A 22,948-nucleotide genomic window follows, 5' to 3' on the forward strand; every position below is an offset into this window, starting at 1 on the left:
GAAATGTCATTCTTGTGTCGAGTTTTAAGGTGTAGCCTAGGTTGAATGTTAATGTTTTCTTTCTATCCAGAAGTCTTCAGATTTGCTAGTTATCCCCAACGTAGAGTAGCCTATCGTGAGTACGTATGAGATGGTGACATCACTTGACTGACGCGAGTACGAGGGGCAGTACACTTCTTCTCAGGGGTACTTTGTCGTTGTAGATACAACTTCCCGACTTGCCTGCCGCTGTATGGGACACTGTCAACTTGAGGGAAATCCTCTTTGTCGATAACGTTCTGACTGTGAATGTTTAGTACTTTTGCGTATTCTCTCAGTAGAACGGTTTCATTTGTGTGTCTAGAAAACCACTTGTTTGTTACATGAAGCGCTACATTTGTGTGACCTGCCGGCAACGAAAAGGAACCATATCTGGTCAAACTATTCAGCTGTCACTAAGCGGGACCCGCTATCTATAAATAGCCTGGAACAAGCAGCGGCGGTGGTAAGTGACTCCAATATAACCTTTGTTCGGCGGCAAACAGCGATATATTATTTGTTTCATAGTGATTTTGGACAAATAACGCCAGCGTTAAAGTTTACGCATAGAAACCTTAGAAGTAAAATTAACTTTTTGACTGAACTTTTACAGCCTAGATCAGGTTCTTAGTTTATATGTTAGACAGTTTGTTGCCGTTGAATCGCACTCACTGGTCGTAACTCAGTTTTAAATGGTAGTCTCAAGTACTGGATATCCTATGCCTTCACCTGGAGTAGTCATACAACATAAATTGCAGCTCAATTTGGAAGGCATATGCATTCATAGGCCAGTGGGTGAAGTATTCTCTGCCACCTTTACTTTCTGAAATATAGGGGTTCTGACTGAGCTTGCCATTTTAAAATGTAGGCTAAGTTTGAAGTGAAAAGTAAATAGGAATATAGCTCAATGCTCAACAGTGGTCTTGAATGCATTCTGTAGATTTTCAATATTTCCTAAACTACTAATTTGACTAATTAATGCAGCAGTTTGGCTTAATGTATGGCATTAGGCTCTCCTTGCATTGCATGGAGGGTAGCTCCCTCCCCATAAACTCACTCACTGTCTCTTATCTATTTCTAAAAAAGCCAGACAAACAAACCTTAATTTCAAAATAGAAAATAAAATGTGTGTGTGTAATGGGGTGTGAGTTCAGCAGGGACATATAGAATTACCAGTAAGTAAACACTAGTCCTACTGCCTGAAAGATGTATAAGACCTACTGTAACTTGCATTCATAATTCACATGTTGCAAGCATTAGACTTGCATAACTTCACAGCAAAGTTCCACGAACATCAAAACTTGTCTGTCAAACAGATTCAGACGTGTGATCCAAAACTGTGTGGGATCTCGGCGCTGCTCTCGGAACTCCCCAGGTTTCCCCCTCCCCTACTCAAGCTGGTCTGGGCAGTCTGCTGCCGGTGTTGTGCCAGAGGGTAGTCATTGGTTTTGTGCCCCTAACTGGCTCTACACTGCTAGAAGCATGGCCCTGCAGAAACAGATGGAGAAGTACCGGGATGTGGACGAGGATGAGCTGCTGCAGAAGCTGTCTGAGGAGGAGCTGCAGAGGCTGGAGGATGAGCTGGAGGAGCTGGACCCTGATGTGAGTACTAGCAGGGCCTCGGCTGGCCACCCAGCAGCTTGGAGCTCAGAGCTTTGCCCTCTTGTGCTTTCCCCCTGTGTCTCTTGCACTCTCTCACACACACTTATAGCATGCCTTGAGTGGACTAGGGGAAATGATATGCTTTGTAGTTGATGTAATTTATTTTTTACTTGTAACATTGCTATTCTATGTATTTTCTTTAATGCAAGGTTTTCAATTTGAGTGTTCACTTTCTTGGCTTGTGTGATGTTTTAGATTAAGTTTGGCATTGCAAGTAAACTGGTCCTCTTGTCCTAGATCATTAACACCACGACACTTAGCCATGGTCTTATGGTTTGCTCTTTAGCCACGAGCAGCACTGCCAAATGACAGACCATGAAGTGTGAAACAAATGCAAACTGTTTTAAAGTGGACTTGTGACTCCTCCACTGTTTGGGCTCTCATTTCTCAAAGGTTAATCTGGCAGGGATCTGCTTTCCCCAGTGCTGTGCACTGAGTGTCTGTTTTGGTTTGTGCGGGGGTGGGAAGTGACTAGGAAGTGATGAGGAGTAGAAGCCTAGTGTTAAAAGTTTTGTCAGCAGTGTACCAGCAGACCCAGCCCGCCACTTGCCTGTTTTCCATGCACACTGCACTGCTTCATGCCAGACCTTCACCCAAACTGAAACATGAACGTCATATATGTATGAATTTCTATTACTTTAAGTTAGTTGTTGTTGTTTTTATTCTATTTGTTATACAGTATTTAGTTCTTTTATGCTGTGCAGTGGCCTACTGATAAGTCTTTTTTAAACTTCACATGAGGTCTGTCAGTGGACCGTGTTAATGGCATGGACTGTGTTACTGGCATGTCTTTATCATCTGCTGTAAACCTCGGTCATATGTCTGACTTTATCTGACTGTGCACTCTGACGGTATTCTTAGGAGCACTTATAGACTCCACTGGTGATATGGAGTTGACTGGAGACCTGTTTATTTTTAGCTTGCTTTACATCTCTCCTCTTCCATGTCTTTTTAAGTTTGTGGGGATGGGCTTTTATTTGGGGAATTACAGATATTTGACTAATGCCTCTATCAGAGTGTTTTAAACTAACTGGATTAGATTAGAACTGTAACTGATAGTTTGTAACAGTTTTGGTCACTGGATTAAGCTGATATTGTTTGTCACCAGAATGCTTTGCTGCCTGCCGGCTACAGACAAAAGGACCAGACCAAGAAAGCTCCTACTGGAACCTTCCAGAGAGATGACTTACTGGCTCACTTAGAGAAGCAGGCCAAAGAGCACCCAGACAAGGAGGACCTGGTTCCCTTCACAGGAGAAAAGAGAGGTGAGCCTACTGTACATGAAAGCAATCACACTTACTGTATGTGCATTGCAAATCCAATGCATGACCCTAACTCTCACTGGTGACGGAGAGCACCACGCTTTCATACTGGAGTGAGTCATCCTGAAACGAACGTCTGCATCCCATCTCTGAACAGTAATGTCAGATATAAGAGCCGTCCAGCCTCCTCCTCTGCTCACCTTCACGTTTCTTACCTGCTGGCCATCCCTCCCTTGTCATGGCCAGTCGTGCTGATCTGCGTCCTCCATTGTCTCCCTCCCTCCTTGACCTTCCCACTGCCCGCCCTTCTCTATGTGCGCTCCATGACCTCACTCTCTCCGCCCACCTCTCTGTGGTCATCTGCATAATCCACAGCTATGAGAGTGGGACTGCATGACGCTGTTTGCTGGATGCCACAGATGTCTGTCTGTAACACTAGACGGCCTTCAGTCCATTTGTCCTGCAGGGCTGGACCTCTGTGGGGACCCCCCCTCCAAAAAAAAAACCCCACCTGTGGGCCCTGCCAACTGACCAAACACCACCACTGCCCTCACATGGCCCACAAGCTCCACACTGGACCAGGCTGGTCTAATGGGTGGACATTGTAGGCCGTCTGGCCATTTCACACCATTTCTAGGCAATAATTGAGTGTTTCACAGTGCTAAGGAGTATGCGTTGATGCATGATGACACTGATATGTGATTGAGCAGCCCAAACACAATGTTAGACGGATCATGTTGTTTAGTCGAGACTGATTTGTATGCCTCTATGCTCTTGAACATTCCACTACATTATTATATTTGACTTATTTGCTCTTTTTAAACAAAAGCATCAGGATGTGCTGACAGGCCTTAATTATGAAATATTATGAGTTAATTTAAATAAGAAGTTAAGTTCTGTGAATGTGCCTGAATGAAATCTGTCTATGTTGTGCATCCCTTAGGGAAAGCCTGGGTGCCTAAGAAGAAGGTGGTAGACCCCATCCTTGAGAACGTGACACTGGAACCAGAGCTGGAAGAAGCCTTAGCAAACGCCAGTGATGCTGAGCTGTGCGACATAGCTGGTAGGAAGAGTAAATCATTATAAAGAGTCCTGGTGTGCACAAGATGTAATGGCTATATATCCTGATGACCAATCTTTCCACCATGATCCCTTTTCATCCTAACTGTATGCCCCCTGTGTGTGTATATATGTCCATGTGTTCCGTGTGTGTGTGTGGGGTGTGTATGTGTTTACCTTTTCAGTGCTCCTTTCCTTCTCATGTGCCCTTCATCCTTCCATCATCTCCACTCTTTCCATCTCCATCCTGTCCATCCCTCTCCGTCTCCCAGGCGGTCACCAGGCCGCGTCTAACCCACAGAGGACCCTCCGCCCTTCCACTGCAGTAATTAACATCTCCTCTAAAGTGCATAAAGGCACATAGTGGCGTTGGTGCTTGTGGAAGGTCCTAGGATTTGGTTTTGATGAGCACAAGATGACAAGGGGTCTGCGCCTGAAATTGTAGCAATATCAGTGTTTGGCCTACATTTGTATTAGTCTTATGTTAACATTTGACAAAAAAAAATGCTAAGTGTGTACTACTGAAAATGGCAGCTTGAGCAGTGTTTATAATATTATTAGTAGTCATGTTGCCGTAATATTATTAATTAAAAGTCTCCTTAAGACTAACATAGTTTCTTATGATCCAGGGCAATCTCCAGTCTTCCTGTGCTCCTTGACAAACATTGGCAGAGCGGTAACTCTTCAATTGAAGTCTGTCTTTGGTGTTAGATATGGACACGTTACGCTTCCCTCTGACATAATGCGTATCAAATATTGCCATGCTTCTCGGCCTGCATGTTGGAGTGTGCCCTGATGTTCTCCTGGCTGCGTGTCTTCTTGGCTAACGAGTATTTGTTTCCTGACTATGACTCACTGAAAAGTGAAAACACGGATACCAAAAAGGGTAAAATGGAAGAGAGGAGACTAAAAAAAGCTTTGTGTTTCAAATTGTTGGCGAGGTGGTTCTTAAACCCTCAGTGTCCAGTTGTACTGTATACTTTCAATGCCTCTCTGTGTGGCTGGCTTTTCATTGAGTCTCGAACATTTAAATGAAACTACATAGCCCCATAACTTTGGAGTTATAAATCCAACAGTTTACTCTCTGTGCTGAACACTGCCACACTGCTCCTTTGAAAATGGACTTTGTTACGGCAAGTCATGATTAAGAATGTTTACCTTCTTGCAATGTGAAGTACTACATTTGTTGCTCACTGTTTTGATGAGTTACCAGGAGAAGGAACACGTAGTTCTGATTGCCTTCAACTTGATGTAATGCTGTTGCCATGGTTGTTTGCTTTGCATGTTGGTCTCTGGAAGCAACCTCTACAGTGTTCAAAAGGCACTGTAAAAACTGCTTATCTAACCTAGTGTTATTAGTCTTAAGATCAAAAGAGACTTACCTAGCACTTTCTCGTAAAATCATTTGACTTAGTTTAATAAGAGTTTGATTTAAGACATCTTCTCCAGAAAACAAGCATATTTGGCTGCCAGTGCGTTAAGCAACATCAAATTTGGCTGCTAGTACATTAAGACGCCTTAAAATAAGTCAAATTCCTATTAAATTAAGTCAAAATGATCTTACGAGAGAGCGTTAAGTAAGTGTATTTATACTAAAAACAATACCATCTAGATTTTTTTTATCTTAATATAAGATTAGTAACACTTACATTTTATTTTTTGCAGTGTTAACCAAAACGGATGAAATCCAGCTATGATTTTTGCCTGTAAAAAAGATAGGATCCCACCACAGTGCAACACTGGCATAGAAAGCAGAAAGACTAGAGGAACTGTGGTGCTATAGATATGATTCCAAAAGCAGAAAGACTAGAGGAACTGTGGTGCTATAGATATGATTCCAAAAGCAGAAAGACTAGAGGAACTGTTTGTTTCTATAGATATGATTCCAAAAGCAGAAAGACTAGAGGAACTGTTTGGTGCTATAAATAGTCCTCAGGAACGTCCTTAACTCACTTTTGGGTAATTGAGGAGATTGATAGTCATACTATTTATCCCCCGGGGAGAGGAAATACTCTTTTCTGAATGGTGGGTAGGGGAGCCATTAATTCTGTATATTGGGACACCATACACTACAAATATACACCTAATATATGGAGGAACCGCCTCCACCTTAATCCATTAATTCCGTACATCAGGGCACCTCGGTGGCTGTTATCCCTCACACGACAGCCTGGACTTATTGTGTTATCATTAGAAATAAGATATGTAGTTTGTAAATATGACACAATCCTGCAATGAACCGTGTTTTTGTTAGCATTTATCTTTTCCACTTTCTAAATGTTGAATACAGATTGAGATGCTTATCTGTGTATGCTAACCTTGTGGTGACTGATCAGCAAGTTTGCACTGTCTGTGGCCAGATGATTTGTCTACATGCTTATGGCTGCTTTGATCTAGGTTTGCTTTATTGAATGTGTTGGGAAATGACATACTGTATGAGTACCTTCTGCCAACTTTTTAGAACAACATTTACTTCAAGACTGTTTTCCCACATCCTAGTTACTGGCTTTCCCTTTCCGCGTTTTTTCTTTTGCCCTCATTTTGTTTTCTACGGCGCTCAGGAGGCGTCATTGGCAGATATTTGTATAAATCGTGCGCTCATTTGTCTAAAGTGTGTGTGCACAATGTAGTGTATTGTGTGCCTGTTCTACTACATGGTGCTCTCGCTTTATTAGATTGTGCTCTCATTTTATTAGATTGTGTGCTCAATTATAAAACAATAGTAAATAGTAGTTCTGGATATACACCAAAAACTATCTTGCAATGACACCTCCAGGGTTCTGTTGTCGTCTTCTATTCCTTATTCCTTTTATTCTTGTAATTGTACTTTCTGTCTCTCTTTCTTTCTTTCTTTCTTTCTTTCTTTCTTTCTTTCTTTCTTTCTTTCTCTTCCTCTCTCTTTCTTTCTTTCTTTCTTTCTTTCTTTCTTTCTTTCTCTCTCTCTCTCTCTCTCTCTCTCTCTCTCTCTCTCTCTCTCTCTCTTTCTCTCTCTTCTCTCTCTCTTTCTTTTCTTTCTTTCTTTCTTTCTTTCTCTCTCTCTTTCTCTTTCTCTCTTAATCAGTGCCTGGTTGTGCTCTCCCTAATGAGTCTGTTTTTATCCCTTCCTCTCCCTCTTATCTTTTACTTCTTTTCTTCCCGCAGCCATTTTGGGAATGCACACTCTGATGAGTAACCAGCAGTACTACGAGGCCTTGGCTAGCAGCACCATTGTCAACAAACAGGGTCTAAACAGTAAGTTACGCACAAATAATCTCAGACAATCTGGTACCAATGGTCAGCCAATCATGAATAGATCATAACGTAAATCAGAGCAAATCACAAACAAAGGCTCAATGGTTTGTTCCTCTGGGCCCATCACCATTAGCGTGTCACAAACAGGTCTTAAACAATCACAGATTACTCCAGTCCCTCTTAGCAATTACAAGACCAGAGCTCGTCCAAATTCCTTGGTTAAGAGAGATTGTGCTGCATATGACCCGCTGTGCATAGCAAACCCACTGCCTAGAGAAAGATCTGACCCCTAATGGCTTAGAGCTGTTATATCTGGCCATGTTAGGGACATGGGAAATGAGCGCCATAAATTCACATGCTGCGTTTATGAGCATTGTAGGCATACAAAGGCATTGGCTGTCCTGTGTACATTCGTTGTAATAAATGACACCCTTTGTAGTGTCAGCCTTTGAATTGTATCACACCCCTTGCTATTAAACAAGACAAAGATTATGTGCATGGGGGAGACAGAACTGGAGCAAGTCAGTCTGGAAAAATGAACTCCAGGGAACAACAGTTTTTCCCTGCAGTTGAAATTCTGTTTCAGTCTAAGTGTGTCTAAGTGTGTGTGTGTGTGTGTGTGTGTTACAGGTGTTATCCAATGTACCCAGTATAAACCAGTGCCTGATGAGCAGCCTAATGACACTAATGTAGAAGAAACCCTTCAGAGAATCCAGAGCAATGACCCTGACCTGCTAGAAGTCAACCTGAACAACATCAAGGTGCTTTACCACATAATTACAGTCTTTGTCAATGCAGATACAGTTAATCCCTCGAATGACTGAAGTTTGTCTGGCTCTTTTGTGGAGTGTCTTTCTCAGATGACCAAAGCTTTAGCAATGTTCAGCACAGAGCCTCTCTGTGGCAGTCCAAGCCCAGATTACCACACTCCACAGTTGGTTATACTTTGAATAGAAAATGTGTTAAATCTGTAAGATGCAGTCACCATTACATACATTATGCAGGGTTTCCCGCAGGAAATGTGTGTCAAGGTGGTAGGTCGGGGGTCTGGTATCGGTTGCCGTCTGAGCATGGGGTGGGGTGGGAGGGTGTGCACGTTGGCGTCTTGTTTGTGCGATACACTACAGACTCTGTACATTTACCATTTATTATATAACACTACATATTAAATAAATAACCAGCTTCCCAAAATAACAGTTAACAAAGGAATAACAATGCAAATGTGATCAGTCGCTACTTATGGCAGAGCTGACAATAGCATCGTTACAAGCCATCCTCCTTGGCTTTAAAAAGATCATTTTAAGGGCCCTTTGGTAATTGGTAAACAAATTGAAGCAACAACTTGATCATTGGACAATCCTACCACAAAACCTTTCCATAGGCCTGCAACGTTTATGACATAAAAAGTGGAATATGAACGCATTTCATCCAGGCTTGTGCAAAATTCCAGAATTGAACTGAAACTGGCTCTTAAATTTCAATTCAATTCTTTAATTTCTCTTGCATTTCAATTGAGCTAGCAAACAGGGAGCAGAATTGTAATTCGAATTGTGCACAACCCTGATTTCATCACACCTGACAATTAAACGGAGCTGTGGATGTTCGCGATTTGACTGATTCTTGCGAGCGAGGAGCGAGATATTTGCACCGCTCAGCTCCGCTCACTAGCTCTGATTCGGAGGCATATCACATGTAAAGATTATAAAATCTGATTATTTTTTCGATTCATGACACGCTTTCTTGTTTTTTTTTAATGCGCTTCTGGAGAAGGGGATTACGTTGGTCACGGTTTGGAATGAAAGACAACAGGACAGAGTAACACGTTTTTTTTTTGACGACATGGTTAAGACGGCAGGCTTGTTTTGCCAAGGCGGCCGCCTTGACTGCAAAGTGCTGCGGGAAACCCTGACATTGGCTTACTTTGTCTTCCACTTGACATTAGTTTTTGACTTCTGATCTTTAGTTGTTAACAATGACTCTAATCAGTACTAAAATGTATTTGTTGTACATTGTAAAATAGTACTATGACTCTCTCTGTTAGTGTCCAGTGTTAAGTGGCTGTGCTCACCTGTCTGTTTGACTTTAGAACATTCCTGTGCCGGTACTGAAGGCGTATGCAGAGGCACTGGCTGAGAACACCGTGGTGGAACGCTTCAGCATTGTGGGAACTAGGAGTAATGATCCTGTGGCCCATGTAAGTCCTCATCAGTCAGGATTACATGTTCATCCATCAGTCTGGGTTGAGACAGGAACTAAAAAAATGTTTTCAGGTTTAGATTTGATTTGATTTGACTGATTCATTTCATGTCCATTCAGTCAATTTCATATTCATTCAATTCATCATTCAGTTCGTTCAGTTCATTTTTTGCCCACATGGAGTTGAATGATCAAAACATGACTGCATTCAATTTTGGTGTGGATGTAGAATGTGTACACAGAATACATGTATTGGATGTACAGTAGCATGCATGTTGGAGTACAGAGACCTAGAGACGCAGACGTACTGTAATGGATGTCTCACTGGTCGCTGGTCCTCAGGCCTTGGCAGACATGCTGAAGGCGAACACCACACTGAAGAGTCTGAATGTGGAGTCCAACTTCATCACCGGTGCGGGCATCATGGCTCTCGTGGTATCTCTGCAGTCCAACTCGACATTACAGGAGCTCAAGATCGACAACCAGGTGCTGGTGCCCAAATGGAAATCATCCATCGTGTCACAAACTCAAGTGAACTAGTTATGTGTTGAACCGAGAAGTGAAAACGAGCTCTTTTGTTCTGCAGAGTCAGCCGTTGGGCAATAAGGTGGAGATGGAGATCGCCAGCATGCTGGAGAAGAACACCACACTCTTGAAGTTTGGCTACCACTTCACCCAGCAGGGGCCCCGACTCAGAGGATCTAATGCGATGATGAACAACAACGATCTGGGTTAGCACCATACTCACACCTCCATCAACACATCTCTCTCCCCCACAGACACACACACACACACACTAAGAATATGATCATAATCTGTTTATTTTCCTGCTACCATTGATGTGTGAGAACTGATGAAGGTGTGTGTGCACGTCTGTGTGTGTGTCTGTGTGTGTGTGTGCGTGCGTGTGTGTTCATGCACAAGTGGGTTTGTGCGTGGGAAAAGTGAGCCTGTGTCATGCCAGTTGTCTGTCAGTGGATATGTTTGTATGTGTAAGAGAGAGTGTGTGTGGTATTTGACTGCTGCTGTTGTATTGCAGCGCGAGTCATCCGCTCAGACTCAGATGGCTCCTTTACCCTAACCCTGTCAGTGCCAGAGCTGGAGAGAGCCTTTGGTAAAACATTCAAGTCCAAGAGCAAGGAAAGAGCAGAGTTTCCATTCAAACATTCCTCTCAGTGCTCTCTGTTTCTCCTCCTCCTGCTCTGTGAGCCAAGCTTCTCTTGCCGAGTCTGAGCTTCTCTTGTCATTTCTGTTTGGGGTTCCTCACTGGGCCAGGGGCTTCACACAGATGTTCTCTCCGTGTGTTCATGTGATGCCTGTGCTTGTCTGGTTACTGTGGGCTGTTTAAAAGTGCTTGCTGTGGAGAACAGCGGGCCCTGTCTTCTCGCATGTGACTCCCTATCAGGCTGCTCATTCACAGCGTGGGACTCCTGTCTGACTGGAATGGGTCATTCAGTCTTAGCCATGATGATGTGCCTCTTTTGCTGCTCATGGAAAACGCTGATCATATATCAGTTGGTTGCATGTTTAGGCTACAAACAATATTCGCCTTTATGCTTTTTATGCTCTATCTTTTTACCAAAATTTGATTAATTTTACCATCCATTTTCAGTATAAATGGTGTAAGTTAGCAATTATCAAGAGCTACAGAATGAATTGCATAGCTTCACTGAAAGCATCATAAAACATTATAAACTGCATGTATGAATATTTGTGGCATAAATAATCACAAGCCTCCCGATATAAAATACAGAAAAATATTTGCAATATTATCTATAGTAAATGTAGTCTGTCTATATATATATATATTTATATTTATATATATATATATATATATATATATATATATATATATATATATATATATATATATACACACATACACACACACACACACACACATACATACATAGCTCTTACAGTTGTCTTTCTCGTCATTGCAGTAAGAAAGAAAAGGCTTGAAGAAGGCCCCATCTTCCCCAGATGTCGGACGAACGTGTAACATCACTGCCCTCAGATGGGACCCCCAGTCAGCCAACACCCCCAGCAGCACCCCTTCCTTCTAGGATCCCGACCCTCTGATTGGTCCAGCACCCCTTCCTTCTAGGATCCAGACCCTCTGATTGGCTCATAGTAGTCTCTTATTTGCTGTCGTCATGTTTGAGGTTGTGTCCCAGATGAATAGTTTCTATTGGGATGCTTTTTCTGTGTTATACCGAGTTGGCATGGCCTTTCCTGTGTGTTTTTCTAATATACAGGATTTACTGAGGGCTGATTTGCTATCTACAAGTGTTTGTCACATCTTCAATCCAATGTCTTAACTAACTCTCTCTGAATCAAATGCATTGCATTTAGGTTTTTGTGTAGAGACTCTATGGTAAATCCGGTGTGGTAAATCTTCCCTGTCTTTACGTAGCCCTGCTTGAGCTCCACCATGCTGATTACAATCATTACACTCATCAGCAAAGGTCAAATCTTCAAGTGGGTTTCCCCCCCAAGATTGCTCCTCATTAAACCTCCGCTGCAGTCATAGGGGTTGAGTTGGGGAGAGCCGGTCCCGAGTCCGGCCCGCTTCCCGGCAGCAGAGAGCCTGTCTGTCCTCTGAGCGTCCTCCACAGCCCCACTTTTAACAGCAGCGAGATTTTAACACAACGAGCAGAGATCAGAGACTCCGACATGACCATTTCAGGCAGCGTGTGTGAATCAACTTCATTGGGATATTGTGTGTACCTAACTGGTGTGTTGACAGCACTTCAGTCTTTGACTTCCTGTGTATCTGTAGGCATGTTGAAGTGATATTGCTCTGGGTGTTGATTGGTGTAAAAGGGGGAAAGGTTAGCTGTAGATTAAAGTGTGGATCTTGATGCATTTGTATAATTGCAACCATTTATATTATAACACCTGTATTGTAATTGAGACATTGGTCAGTTGTTGAGTTATTTCATTTTGTTTTATTTTGCACTAAAAAAGCAAAGGGAATTGTTTTGACACTGACAGATGGTTTATCTTTGCACTGTATTTATTTATCTATTTATTTCGGAACACAGATCAATGGCCAGATAGCCCCAATGAATGCTTCTCATCAGATAACTTTGGTGTGTGCATTGTGGTAGGGCTGTCCCATGCCGAGACAGTTGATGTCCAATGTGAACTGAGGGCCCTGTCTGTATATTTACACCATGTCTTCTTATTTTTACTCTTCCTCCCAGAACAGTTCCGTTTTCAAAAAGAACATCAAAAAATCAGATGGTCAATATGAATCATTCGATCGCTGAATCATTCAGTGGTTTTACAGGAAGGCAAGAGGCTCCTTGAGAGAACTAGGTCAGGCCGGAGGCCAAGTTGTGCTTTTAGGCCGCCCACGTTTCCCAGAGGACTGTGTAGCTGGGCGCCCTATATGGAGAGGGGCCGGAGCTCTGGTGCAGCTCCAGTCAAGAGCATAAGTAGTGGACTTCAGGGACGCCAGCATTCCCTCTGTCAAAGCCAAGAGCTCCCAGTAGATGCACCAGTTTTTAATCTTTGATTTTGTTGAAAAAGGAATAAAGTTTCAATTTTTGCATGTTTAAGGTGGTGAGTCTTGTGTCATGCTGAGACTTGTCTGGTAACTTCACAAGGTTTAAGCAGGCAAAGTCTCTGGACTTTGTGATGTGATTAATGGCAAATACAACAAGAGAGATCTGCTGTGTCCATTGTGCTAAGGGTGACCATAACCTCACCTACAGGTTCAGAGAGTAGGCTAACTCCTGTCCTCATAAGTAAATTACTCTGGGCTGTCAGTTCTACCAATATACCATTTATTATTTTTCCCATCAGGACAGAGAGTGCATTTGAGATATAAAAACTACTGTTAACATTTACCAAAGAAAACACTTCCTCCAGTTTTAGGAAATAAGAAAATATTTGTATCTCATACAGGTTCCTCATTTATGGTTGAGTTGTAGTTCTACTACTTGCTGGAGTCAAACATACTTTTAAAAAATGACATTTTTTTTGTGTTATTCCACCTCACACAAAATGCATAGGCTCAGATCCTCCGGTTTAGTGTCGGTAAACATTTTATTTTCTTTCGCAAGCCAAGCATACAGCATGATCCTTTTATTGCTCATAACATTCAAATGACCAACCAAAAGATACATTAGTTAGGAACAGTGCGTTATCTTTGTCACTTTTGGTTCATACAAAGTGTTTTGCAAAGAAACAAAGAATAATTGAATCTTTCATCCTGCATGGTGAAATCTAAGTGAAGATCCAGCAGTTTTGCCATCTTGTTCAGCATTTATTACTGATTTTCTTTTATCAATTTCAACTATGTATTTAGACAAATGATTATGGACAAATGAACTGCGTTTAGGCTTGAAGATGTTTGAAATTGGTATTTCTGACTACGAAACTGAAGCTTAAAAAAATCTCAATTCTTGTCATATTACTTATGAGCACATTATTATAGAGTTGCACACAAAATGATGGAAATTATTGCCTTATACAACTGGTATTTTTTTACATGTTCCACAGAAAAAGTGAAGTTTAGGAGCAACGACACATATTCACAATGAAGTTTACAGTACCATGCAGGAACACATTTCCTTTGTTCTTTTCTCAATTTACTTATGAATAAAAAATTAAATTATAGTAGAAAACGGTAGGATTAAATACATGTAGGTATACTTTATGCTTACGCAGCATTTAGACATATTAAGAATAATGCAAAATTCCAGGGTAACATAAGAGTATGATGTTGAGACTTTCCTCAAAGATAAAATATGGCTTTTATTCTGATATTCTTTATTCTTTATGGATATTTTTAAAAACATAACTTAATATTGCAACCTAGAGATTATTTACAAATCTGTCAAGAGGAATGATTAAGATGGGGTACACTGTGTATGTGTGAGTGCACTTCAACTTGGGAAATAAAAGTGCCCTTTCATTTGCAGATTTAAAGTATCTAAAGCTTAATGTCACTATGGTGAAGTGCCCAAGGTAAACCTGACCGCTTAATTTCTGCTTCCACAGTTTGAGCTAGCAGTTTGATTGCTCACTATTTCAGCACAGTGTGATTACTAAGAGTGTTGACTAAGCAGGAATACAGCAGGCCATCAGGCTCTTCCATATTACTACTGGCTCTCAAACTAATAGGATGGCCAAACTGAACGAACAAACAGCAAAATGCCATGCTCAAAAACTTGAGTCATTGTGATGCCTCATCTTGAAGCCGACAATAGCCAGAAGGTTTTGGATAGCATACGGGGACAGAGATAGGTGTGTTTTATATCTCATCACTTTTGCCACTTAAACATGGGAGTGTAGCAAACATGACATCCTACTGCCAAACTGCCGTTCCCACCTGTTCTGCAGTGGGGGATGTGAGGGTGGAGCTGGCAGGATTGCTGATGTGGGGGTGGGGTTGAGGGACGGTACAGGTCAGGTCAGGCGCCACTGATTGGGTCTGGCTACTTCTTGAGCATGTCCTGCAGTGGACCAGGGAGGTACTTCATCACTGTGTCCATGATGCCCTCCTCCTCCTCCTCCTCATCCCCACAGCCTGCAGGCACGGCCTTCTTAGGACGGGTCAGGGAGCCCTCCGACGCCTGCTCCATGGCTGCCTCGGCCTCAGCCTCCACCACCTCACGCTTCTTAAGGCCATACTGCGCATACACACACACACACACAAACAAACAAATTCAGGGTGATGCACAGAGAAGGAAGATATTCTAGTATAAGTATAAGTATATATATACTCTTTTGATCCCGTGAGGGAAATTTGGTCTCTGCATTTATCCCAATCCGTGAATTAGTAAAACACACTCAGCACACAGTGAACACACAGTGAGGTGAAGCACACACTAATCCCGGCGCAGTGAGCTGCCTGCATCAACAGCGGCGCTCGGGGAGCAGTGAGGGGTTAGGTGCCTTGCTCAAAGGCACTTCAGCCGTGCCAACTGGTCGGGGCTCGAACCGGCAACCCTCCGGTTACAAGTCCGAAGTGCTAAACCAGTAGGCCACGGCTGCCCCAAATTCTGATTCTGTTCTGATAAAGATATCATCTTACTGTCATATACTTAAACAACCTGTATGTGTAACCACACATTAATTGATCTTAGTGATTATCAGGCAACATGTTCACAACATGAGATCCTTTTTTAAACAGGTATGTACAATTTCATATCACAACCATTTGTATGGCGGGTTGAGGAAATGGAGTGTTTGTCACCTTGTCTCTGATACCCTGCCGCACTTTCTCCCTCTCGGCCTCCATCTTGTTATACTTGTCCTTCCTCTCCTCCTCCTGTTGCCTCAGAGCCTCCTGTCTCTCCTCTTCCTTCTCCTTCTCAGCTTCAGGGTCTTTCTCCTCCGCCTCCCCGCCCAGCATTTTACCCACATCCTTGCCGGCCCCTTTGCACATTACAAAACAGGGAGTTGGCATATCACATCACACACTGATATACAGTTGCAGTTACAAATACAATCACAATTTCCTGATTAGGTTTACATTTTCCAGAAGTTAAGCAAAAGAGAGCTAGAGTTATCAAAGCTTCAACAGCAAACCTTAACTGTACAACAAATATAAATTACAGTTTGTAAGTTTGTTTTTTGTAGATTTTACGGTTTGTTTTGTTTCTGTAAATAACAGTATTTTGCATTTACTTCTACAACAGCAGTTTGTTGTTATTAGAATATGTTTTATTGTAATTATATGCTCAGCTCACATTACTTTTTTTCATATTCACATGTCCAAAAATGGTAACATTGGTAACAATGATCATTTGAAAAATTTATAGAATTGTTTATTATAAAAAAACATTTGTATTTTGAGTTCATAGAGACAGCTGGCATAACAGTCATGGTTCAGCAGATTATCAGTGTTCTGGCCATGACCTCTCCATGTTTAAAACATCCTCAAACACTCTGTGCATTTGTCATCAGACATACTGCAGTAGAAATGCTTTAGCACTGTATATGAGGAGAAATAGTTTGGCAGCTCTGCACAACAGCTGGGTCTAGGGCTTCATCAGAGTTCAGATACTGCAGAATGTGTATTGGAATGTGTTTTTGGGACAGGATTTGAGTGCGGTAGTGACTGTGTGTACGTGTACCCATGCGTACCAGAGATGTGTGTGTGTGTGTGTGTGTGTGTGTGTGGTAGTGTAATACACACAGGGAGGGAGGGGGAGGGGGATTCCACAGCACTTCCTCTGGTGCTTGAGGGATTCTCTGGTCAGCAAAAAAGCGCATTGCTGCAAAAATCTTAAGCCACTCAGAACCAGCACTCGGCAACAGCATCAATAGTGCCAGTGCTCACTCCAGTGCCACAAGTCACGTAGACTCTATCAGAACACTCCCGTTAAAAAGCCCTGAGACAAGCCGATCCACGGTTAAGTCTGCAGTGACAGATGTGGACATGCAAACTCTCTAGCATAGGCAACATTTTTGCCACTGGAAGAATCTCAAAAGTTACTGTTTCACATACGCTCACCATTTAGATATACAAATTTGTATAAATCATTTCTGTACATTACAGTTTGTGTGCTTGTTTGATTATCTGAAAACACATGGCTACTTCCACAGCCATTTTTGTGCACATCATGCAAGACAACATTACTAATGTAGGACACTCTTTACAGATAACAAAACTATTTTGCAAGGCTATACTTAAACCAAACTGCTTTGTTTGTACGTCCTCTGCCAAAGACAGCACTTAATGTGCTCTTAGATAACATATTACACACTCAAAACCAAATGATCTTAAGTCAGATTGGGAGAGGCAACCCGATTGATCACATCATCCAATAGATCTTACTAAACGTTATACACATCCCATCCATCCATCAAAGCAACCCCCTGCTACCCCTCACCACTGCAGTCTCCTCTTCTTGGGCGGCATGCCAGAAATGACATCAGCTCTTTGACTTTCCATACGCTCAGCACTCCTGCGCTCAGCAGTCAACGCTGGGACGGCCATTAGCTTTATTACTGCGCGCCGTAAATACAGGCTTCTTTCTTCAAAATACACAGTTAACGTGATCTGTGTACTAAGAGAGTGGGGTTTCAAGTCAAGGAGACAGGCTACTTTACGCAGCTCTGTTGCACTCAGGTCGCGGGATATAATAAAAAGCCGTTTTATCAGTCTGCAGTGGGTTCAGAGAAAAATCATGATGCCATTTCCAACATTCTGTTTTTACCTGGTAGCCTAGTTCAAATGCTGAACAATCTGTTGGGCCTTCTTCATAGGCTGCATCTCAATTGACGGCTCACATCAGCAGTAAACTTTTTTGAAACTAGGCTATTTCTAAATGAGACGGTAGGATATACTATTCTATGGGGTTGGGGGTTGGTCCATCATTTCTGAAAACATTTCATGAGTAGGCTCAAAATATAGGCTCCTTCAAAAAGTATTGTAAACCACTTACCTCCTAACGCAGCTTTCATTACAAAATTCATTGTGGTAGATTTAAATCCCCCTTTCACAGAACGGAGAACTTCTCATTCGGGGTGACTTGACCAAGTCACGTTGTAACCAGACCTGTAGATTTGAACGGAAACAGTTGAGGAGTAAAAGGACTTTTGTAGGGCCAACTTTGTTGTGAAATACACATATGTAGGCCCTAGGCTATTTGTGTTATTAGCTAGAAGCACATAAGGACCAAAACGTCAGCTAAACAATTATTCCTAGTTGCTCAGTTGCCATGCATAGTTGCCCAGATCAGCCATTAACTCAAAACGTTACAGCAATTATTATGAGCATACAAGAAGCATCTTCACATTAGACTGTATGCAGTTCTATCAATCTTATCTCCCTTCGTCCCATCCCCTGCGCACACGCACCAAATAAGCATAGGCTGCTGTAGATTATGTAGGCTATGACAGGGTTAACCGTGATTCCCCTAACACCTGGAATGAGCGAGGACATCGTTGCCTCTAACAGATTATCCTATTGTAAAGACGTTTTTCCAGCTCCTACAAATGGTCGATTTCATGTTCCAAGCAATGCTACTTATATAGCCTTTAAAACTTTATATTCTGAAACTACATTGAATCACTGTAGTCAAAGCAGTGTTTCGAATCATGCCACCTCACTGATATGACTCAAGTAGGCTAAATGAAGACGGATTTGTATTCCATAGTTAATCATTTCGTTGAGCGTTACCTCAACTGAACCCCGACGCAATTGTGAAAAGGCTATCCCTACAGAACCAATTTCAGCACCAAATTACCGGTCAGCTCCCTATTCGCAATCCCAACGATTAGCCGACAAAAACTGGTCTCTTCTATGAAGCTCCAGTGAAATTACCTGTCCGTATGAACCGAGCAAGCTTTATCCTCTGGTTTAATTTTCGAGCAACCTTCGCAAAGTGGGTAGTGATGTTTATTTTTTCGCTGTGATAACCATCCCGTTTCCAACGAATAACTATGCCTCTTCCTGCTTGTAGAGTGCAGGGAGTGTTGGAGAGAGGAACTGCAGTCACTGATGGCGATGTTCACTGTGCGCATCACATGGACTTCTTTGCTTTTTCAAACGTCCCAGATCCTGGTGGGGAAATGCGTAGAATTGATCGCCTGAGTGTACAATGTCCATACAATTTCCCCTCAGTTCTCAATTTGTAGATCAATAGTTCAAACGGTAACTTTGTCCTGTCAGATTATCGGCACTATTCTGACCAACACATGCTCCGACACCGAGGGACCGGTGTACGTTCACTCTGCTGTCTGGTGTGACTGACTGCAAGCTGGTTTGCGCAGCGCTCTGGAACAGCTGAGTCAGCGTCAGTAGAGTGCGAGTTGGCTTCAACACTCGACAAGGGAAATTCAGGGTTCTTCAGATGTAGCTTTTTCGACTAGTAAGACTGCGTAGACTACGTCTCATGACCCATTTATTTCCGATCTGATGGTGCCAAAGGGGAATACAACTGTTACCATGCCAACGTTCCCACTACACAGTATCCTACCCACTTAGGACACGAGTGCTGCAAGATTTGTTCAGTCTCGCCTGATAAGTTGAATTGGTTTTGGTTGAGAAGGGGAGGGGTTAGGAGTAAATATTACAAAGTCGGGTCACGCAGTGTGCGTGCAATGCAGCATTTGAAAAACAAAGTGAAGAACAGAATTATGAAATATGCCTTGCTGACTGTAATATATTAAATATATGAAGTTGTGTCTAGAATCCACACAAGCAAGATAGCATAGGGAAGGCACAAATAATGTTGAGGTGTTTGTGTAGACCTATTTGTGTGTGATGCCTGCATGTGTTTTAACAGCCTAATTCCTATTTCTTTACAGCCTACAGCAGTTATCAAATGATTCTTGATAACTTTAGGCCTAGGATTAGCAGATATATGAATATGGCGTGCTACTTCTCTGAAATACTTTATTAAACTTTACACCAGATTCAGAACGTGACGTTTCGAGCCACACAACACGAATGGATCTAGGCTACTCAGTGAATGGATACAGTTTCCTTTGTTCAATATCAGCTGTGATTCTACTCAACATGTCATAGTTCACAGGTTAATATCCCAAATACCCATAGATGGCACATTCTGTCTGTGATTTCAGTTCCCATTATGTCTGCCATGATGTGTCTGTTGTTTCTCCCTATGAGTCCCATTGGGAAGAGTAGCCACATATTACTTCAGCGATAAGACTGGTAGCCTACTGGTCATCGTCTGACATTGACAGACTTGACACTGCCTGTCCATCAACTCTCTCCTCTTCTCAAGGGATCCAAATCTACTGCAATGCGGAAAGGTTCACCCTCGAGAGAGAGAGTGGCCTTGCAGCTATTGTAATGCTAAAAGCCTACCTGATGCTGCGGGGCTCCACTCAACCCTAAGTAATCAAAGTGGATAAAAGGCGGTTGGCGGCTCCGTGGCTGCCAGGCGGCTCCTACTGAAGCCTGAGATGGATCTCCGTTCCAGGAGACATGTCTGCACGGAGCCGCAGAGCTTTAGCAAACAGGGTCAGGCCTGAGGGACCCTGCTCCACTAGTCAAATGAAAATGTGCACATCAGTTACAGTCAAGACTTAATGACCCTTGAAGAGGAAATGAAACTCAGAGCAAAGTCAGAGCAAATTATTCTGTAATGGGGTCAGTTATTAATGAGGAATTGTAACGAGACAGAGAGAATGGATTGGCTGGCAAATGAGAAGGCACAGACTGAAAGTGCCTCTACCTGCACATGTACAGTATATGTACTGATCTGGGGAATCAGAGATGGTGAGGTGTAGAACAGATGACCAATTCATCTCTAGTACTACATGACCAGGGTTTTATTTGGACTTCAACAGTATCAGAGAGAAAGTATACTTAAGTAGATGTATTCCAATGATATGGGGCTTAAAGATTTGTCATGGCAAAAAAGTAATTGAGTTAATAATATTTATGCTCATTAATCACTTTCTCAGTGCCTTTAAAGAAAGTTCTTTGTATCAGATTCCATCCAATATGAGAAGGATTGCATGCTGCACAGCTCAGCATTATGGCTTATTTGATGATGCCAGTGTAAGGACAGATTGTGCCAGTGTGCTGTAGACTGGGCCAGTACACAAAGGCTGGACTCAGCCCAACTGATTCCACCCACTCCACACCAGCTACCGCCCAGCAACTGAACCCTATAACCTCTCCCCTGCCCATCCACAGCACCCATTTGTCACCCTGCCCACGGTGAGACTTTTTGGCAGCTTATTCGAGGTGCTCTCTCTCTCTCTCTTTCTTTCTGTCTCTCTCTTTCTCTGTCTCTCTCTTTCTCTCTCTCTCTCTCTGCTGATGTCGGTGCATTTGGCCTCTACCTTGTGCCATCCACCCAAGCCTTTTAAAATGCTGCAGGACATGACTCTGCCTGTCCCTCCACATCTGTTGACAGTCTCTCTCTAGGTTTCCTCCCCCTTAGCTTCAGAAGAGCCTGGCCTACTTGCTTTCTCCATCTTTATCTATCAGCATCTGGCCTTTCACTTTCCCTATTGCCCTGTCATCCTCTCTGTGTCCTTATAGATTATTACTGGGTCTCTGGTGTTCTGCCTCAACCCCCACTTCCCATTAGTTTACGCTTTGCATCAATACCATGCTGCTGGGATGTGCATATTGCACTAAAATGTTTATACAATACTCTCTCTCACTCTCTCTGTCTGTCTGTCTGTCTATTACATTTGGTGTATTTTTATCTTTGAAAAGAAGAAGCAGTTGTCGGTTCAGTTCTTTTGAAATCTCTGGAGTTCTGCTTTGCGTTGAAAGAAAAGTCAGCTGCCTTCTCTACCCGTTCACCTGAATCAGTCACAATTCTGTCAGACGAATTACAATGACACACACTTGTCATAAGTCTTGAGGTTCGTTGAAATCATCGGGCACATCATTAATCTCTGCTTCATGATGGATGTTTGGAACAAATGGATGATTTTTATCTATTTAGGCTATATGTTTGTGTCTGGGGGAGATTTAGCCTACATTTTATCACTACCTCTGCAGTTTCTTTTGCATTAAACAATAACACTTTCATCATGATCATGATCATCATCATCATCATCATTAACATCAGCGTTTCCCTATTGCCCAGGACACAGGTCACTCCAACAGCTACACAATCATTACTGAATGAGCTGAGTTCTAGTTTCTGTTTATCAACAGAAAGATATAAGGTAACAACGTTTGTTGTTAATAAATTAGAGAGAGAGAGAGAGAGAGAGAGAGAGAGAGAGAGAGAGAGAGAGAGGCATCACAATCCATTACAAAGTTGCCGATGTCAGCAGATAGCAGGGTGTGGGCAGCAGGGCTATTACTCTAAAGTGATCTACCACCAGTCGTTATATCATGAGTTGTGTTCATGATGAACATTTGAAATTACACACAGAAGCTTTAGATCAAGCTTTCACAAGGGGTAAGCTGTGAACTGAAAGATCACAAATGTTGTGATACAGTGTCTGAATTTTACCCAGTAAGGATGATCAAGCCACTCACCCAAATGTTGTTAATCCTCTACTATCAATTTATTTACTGTCTTCAAAGCACAAAGCATCTTAATTAATTATCTCTATCATGACGTTGTATAGGTGCACTGCCTGTCAGATGGATAGATCACAGAAAAGACATGGCAGTATGTTATATACATAGCCTAGGCTATATTATGAAAACATGCCGAAAGCCTACGCCCATCCTCTCTCTCTTGAGCACCTTATTGAGAAAGAAATGGCTAAACATTTCACATCGGATAGACAGATAAATACTTTCCTTTACTTCAACTGCCGGGTTGGAGGTGTGCCGACAAACTCTCCAAGCCTTTCACGTTTCGCTGCGTCACTGACAGCAACGCAGCAAAACGCACTCTCCTCACCACTGTCTCTCTCAGAAGCGTCCACCGCATTTCCCCAAGCCGAGCACCGGCAGACGACGTGCACTTATGCAACCCAGCTCGCGCTCTTAGAAATGGCTCCGCAATGCAGCACACTGCACTGCTGCAACTGCATTTGGCACGAGCTGTGTTTTTTTCAGCAAACGAGACAGCTCAATGCGGAAAGAAGTCTTGCACCGAGCT

At 42.5% G+C, this 22,948-nt stretch overlaps 2 protein-coding genes across 5 annotated transcripts; one reads left to right on the forward strand and one right to left on the reverse strand.

Moving 5' to 3' along the window:
• Positions 1-154: 154 nt before the first annotated feature.
• tmod1 (tropomodulin 1) lies at positions 155-12,994 on the forward strand. 3 transcript variants are annotated; one of them, XM_048259973.1, is made up of 11 exons: positions 156-484; positions 1,335-1,620; positions 2,789-2,945; positions 3,886-4,005; positions 7,143-7,232; positions 7,863-7,993; positions 9,319-9,426; positions 9,771-9,914; positions 10,015-10,159; positions 10,468-10,542; positions 11,372-12,994. In XM_048259973.1, exons 2-11 carry the CDS (start codon positions 1,501-1,503, stop codon positions 11,428-11,430), a joined length of 1,149 nt encoding a protein of 382 aa, XP_048115930.1. In that variant the 5' UTR covers positions 156-484; positions 1,335-1,500; the 3' UTR covers positions 11,431-12,994. The 3 variants fall into 3 exon arrangements, with proteins under 3 accessions (XP_048115929.1, XP_048115930.1, XP_048115931.1); XM_048259972.1 differs by lacking the exon at positions 11,372-12,994 and having other exon boundaries at positions 155-484; positions 10,468-11,171; XM_048259974.1 differs by lacking the exon at positions 10,468-10,542 and having other exon boundaries at positions 158-484.
• A 471-nt stretch (positions 12,995-13,465) lies between these two features.
• On the reverse strand, positions 13,466-22,801 carry LOC125306746 (complexin-1-like). 2 transcript variants are annotated; one of them, XM_048262255.1, is made up of 4 exons: positions 22,645-22,801; positions 17,837-17,949; positions 15,640-15,821; positions 13,466-15,073 (listed from the first exon to the last, which is right to left on the reverse strand). In XM_048262255.1, exons 2-4 carry the CDS (start codon positions 17,865-17,867, stop codon positions 14,879-14,881), a joined length of 408 nt encoding a protein of 135 aa, XP_048118212.1. In that variant the 5' UTR covers positions 17,868-17,949; positions 22,645-22,801; the 3' UTR covers positions 13,466-14,878. The 2 variants fall into 2 exon arrangements, with proteins under 2 accessions (XP_048118212.1, XP_048118203.1); XM_048262246.1 differs by lacking the exon at positions 22,645-22,801 and adding an exon at positions 18,718-20,335.
• Between the last annotated feature and the right edge of the window lie 147 nt (positions 22,802-22,948).

The sequence above is a fragment of the Alosa alosa genome, chromosome 1 (assembly GCF_017589495.1).
Source record: "Alosa alosa isolate M-15738 ecotype Scorff River chromosome 1, AALO_Geno_1.1, whole genome shotgun sequence".
Taxonomy (NCBI): Eukaryota; Metazoa; Chordata; class Actinopteri; order Clupeiformes; family Clupeidae; genus Alosa; species Alosa alosa.

Excerpts from the sequence above, each read along its gene's own strand:
- LOC125306746 (XM_048262255.1), bottom strand. The coding sequence starts at position 17,867 with ATGAATTTTGTAATGAAAGCTGCGTTAGGAG. Across the intron at positions 15,822-17,836 it reads AATGAAAGCTGCGTTAGGAG|GGGCCGGCAAGGATGTGGGT; the intron begins GTAAGTGGTTTA and ends TAATGTGCAAAG. Across the intron at positions 15,074-15,639 it reads GGCAGGGTATCAGAGACAAG|TATGGCCTTAAGAAGCGTGA; the intron begins GTGACAAACACT and ends GTGTATGCGCAG.
- tmod1 (XM_048259972.1), top strand. The coding sequence starts at position 1,501 with ATGGCCCTGCAGAAACAGATGGAGAAGTACCGGGATGTGGACGAGGAT. Across the intron at positions 1,621-2,788 it reads TGGAGGAGCTGGACCCTGAT|AATGCTTTGCTGCCTGCCGG; the intron begins GTGAGTACTAGC and ends GTTTGTCACCAG. Across the intron at positions 4,006-7,142 it reads TGAGCTGTGCGACATAGCTG|CCATTTTGGGAATGCACACT; the intron begins GTAGGAAGAGTA and ends TTCTTCCCGCAG.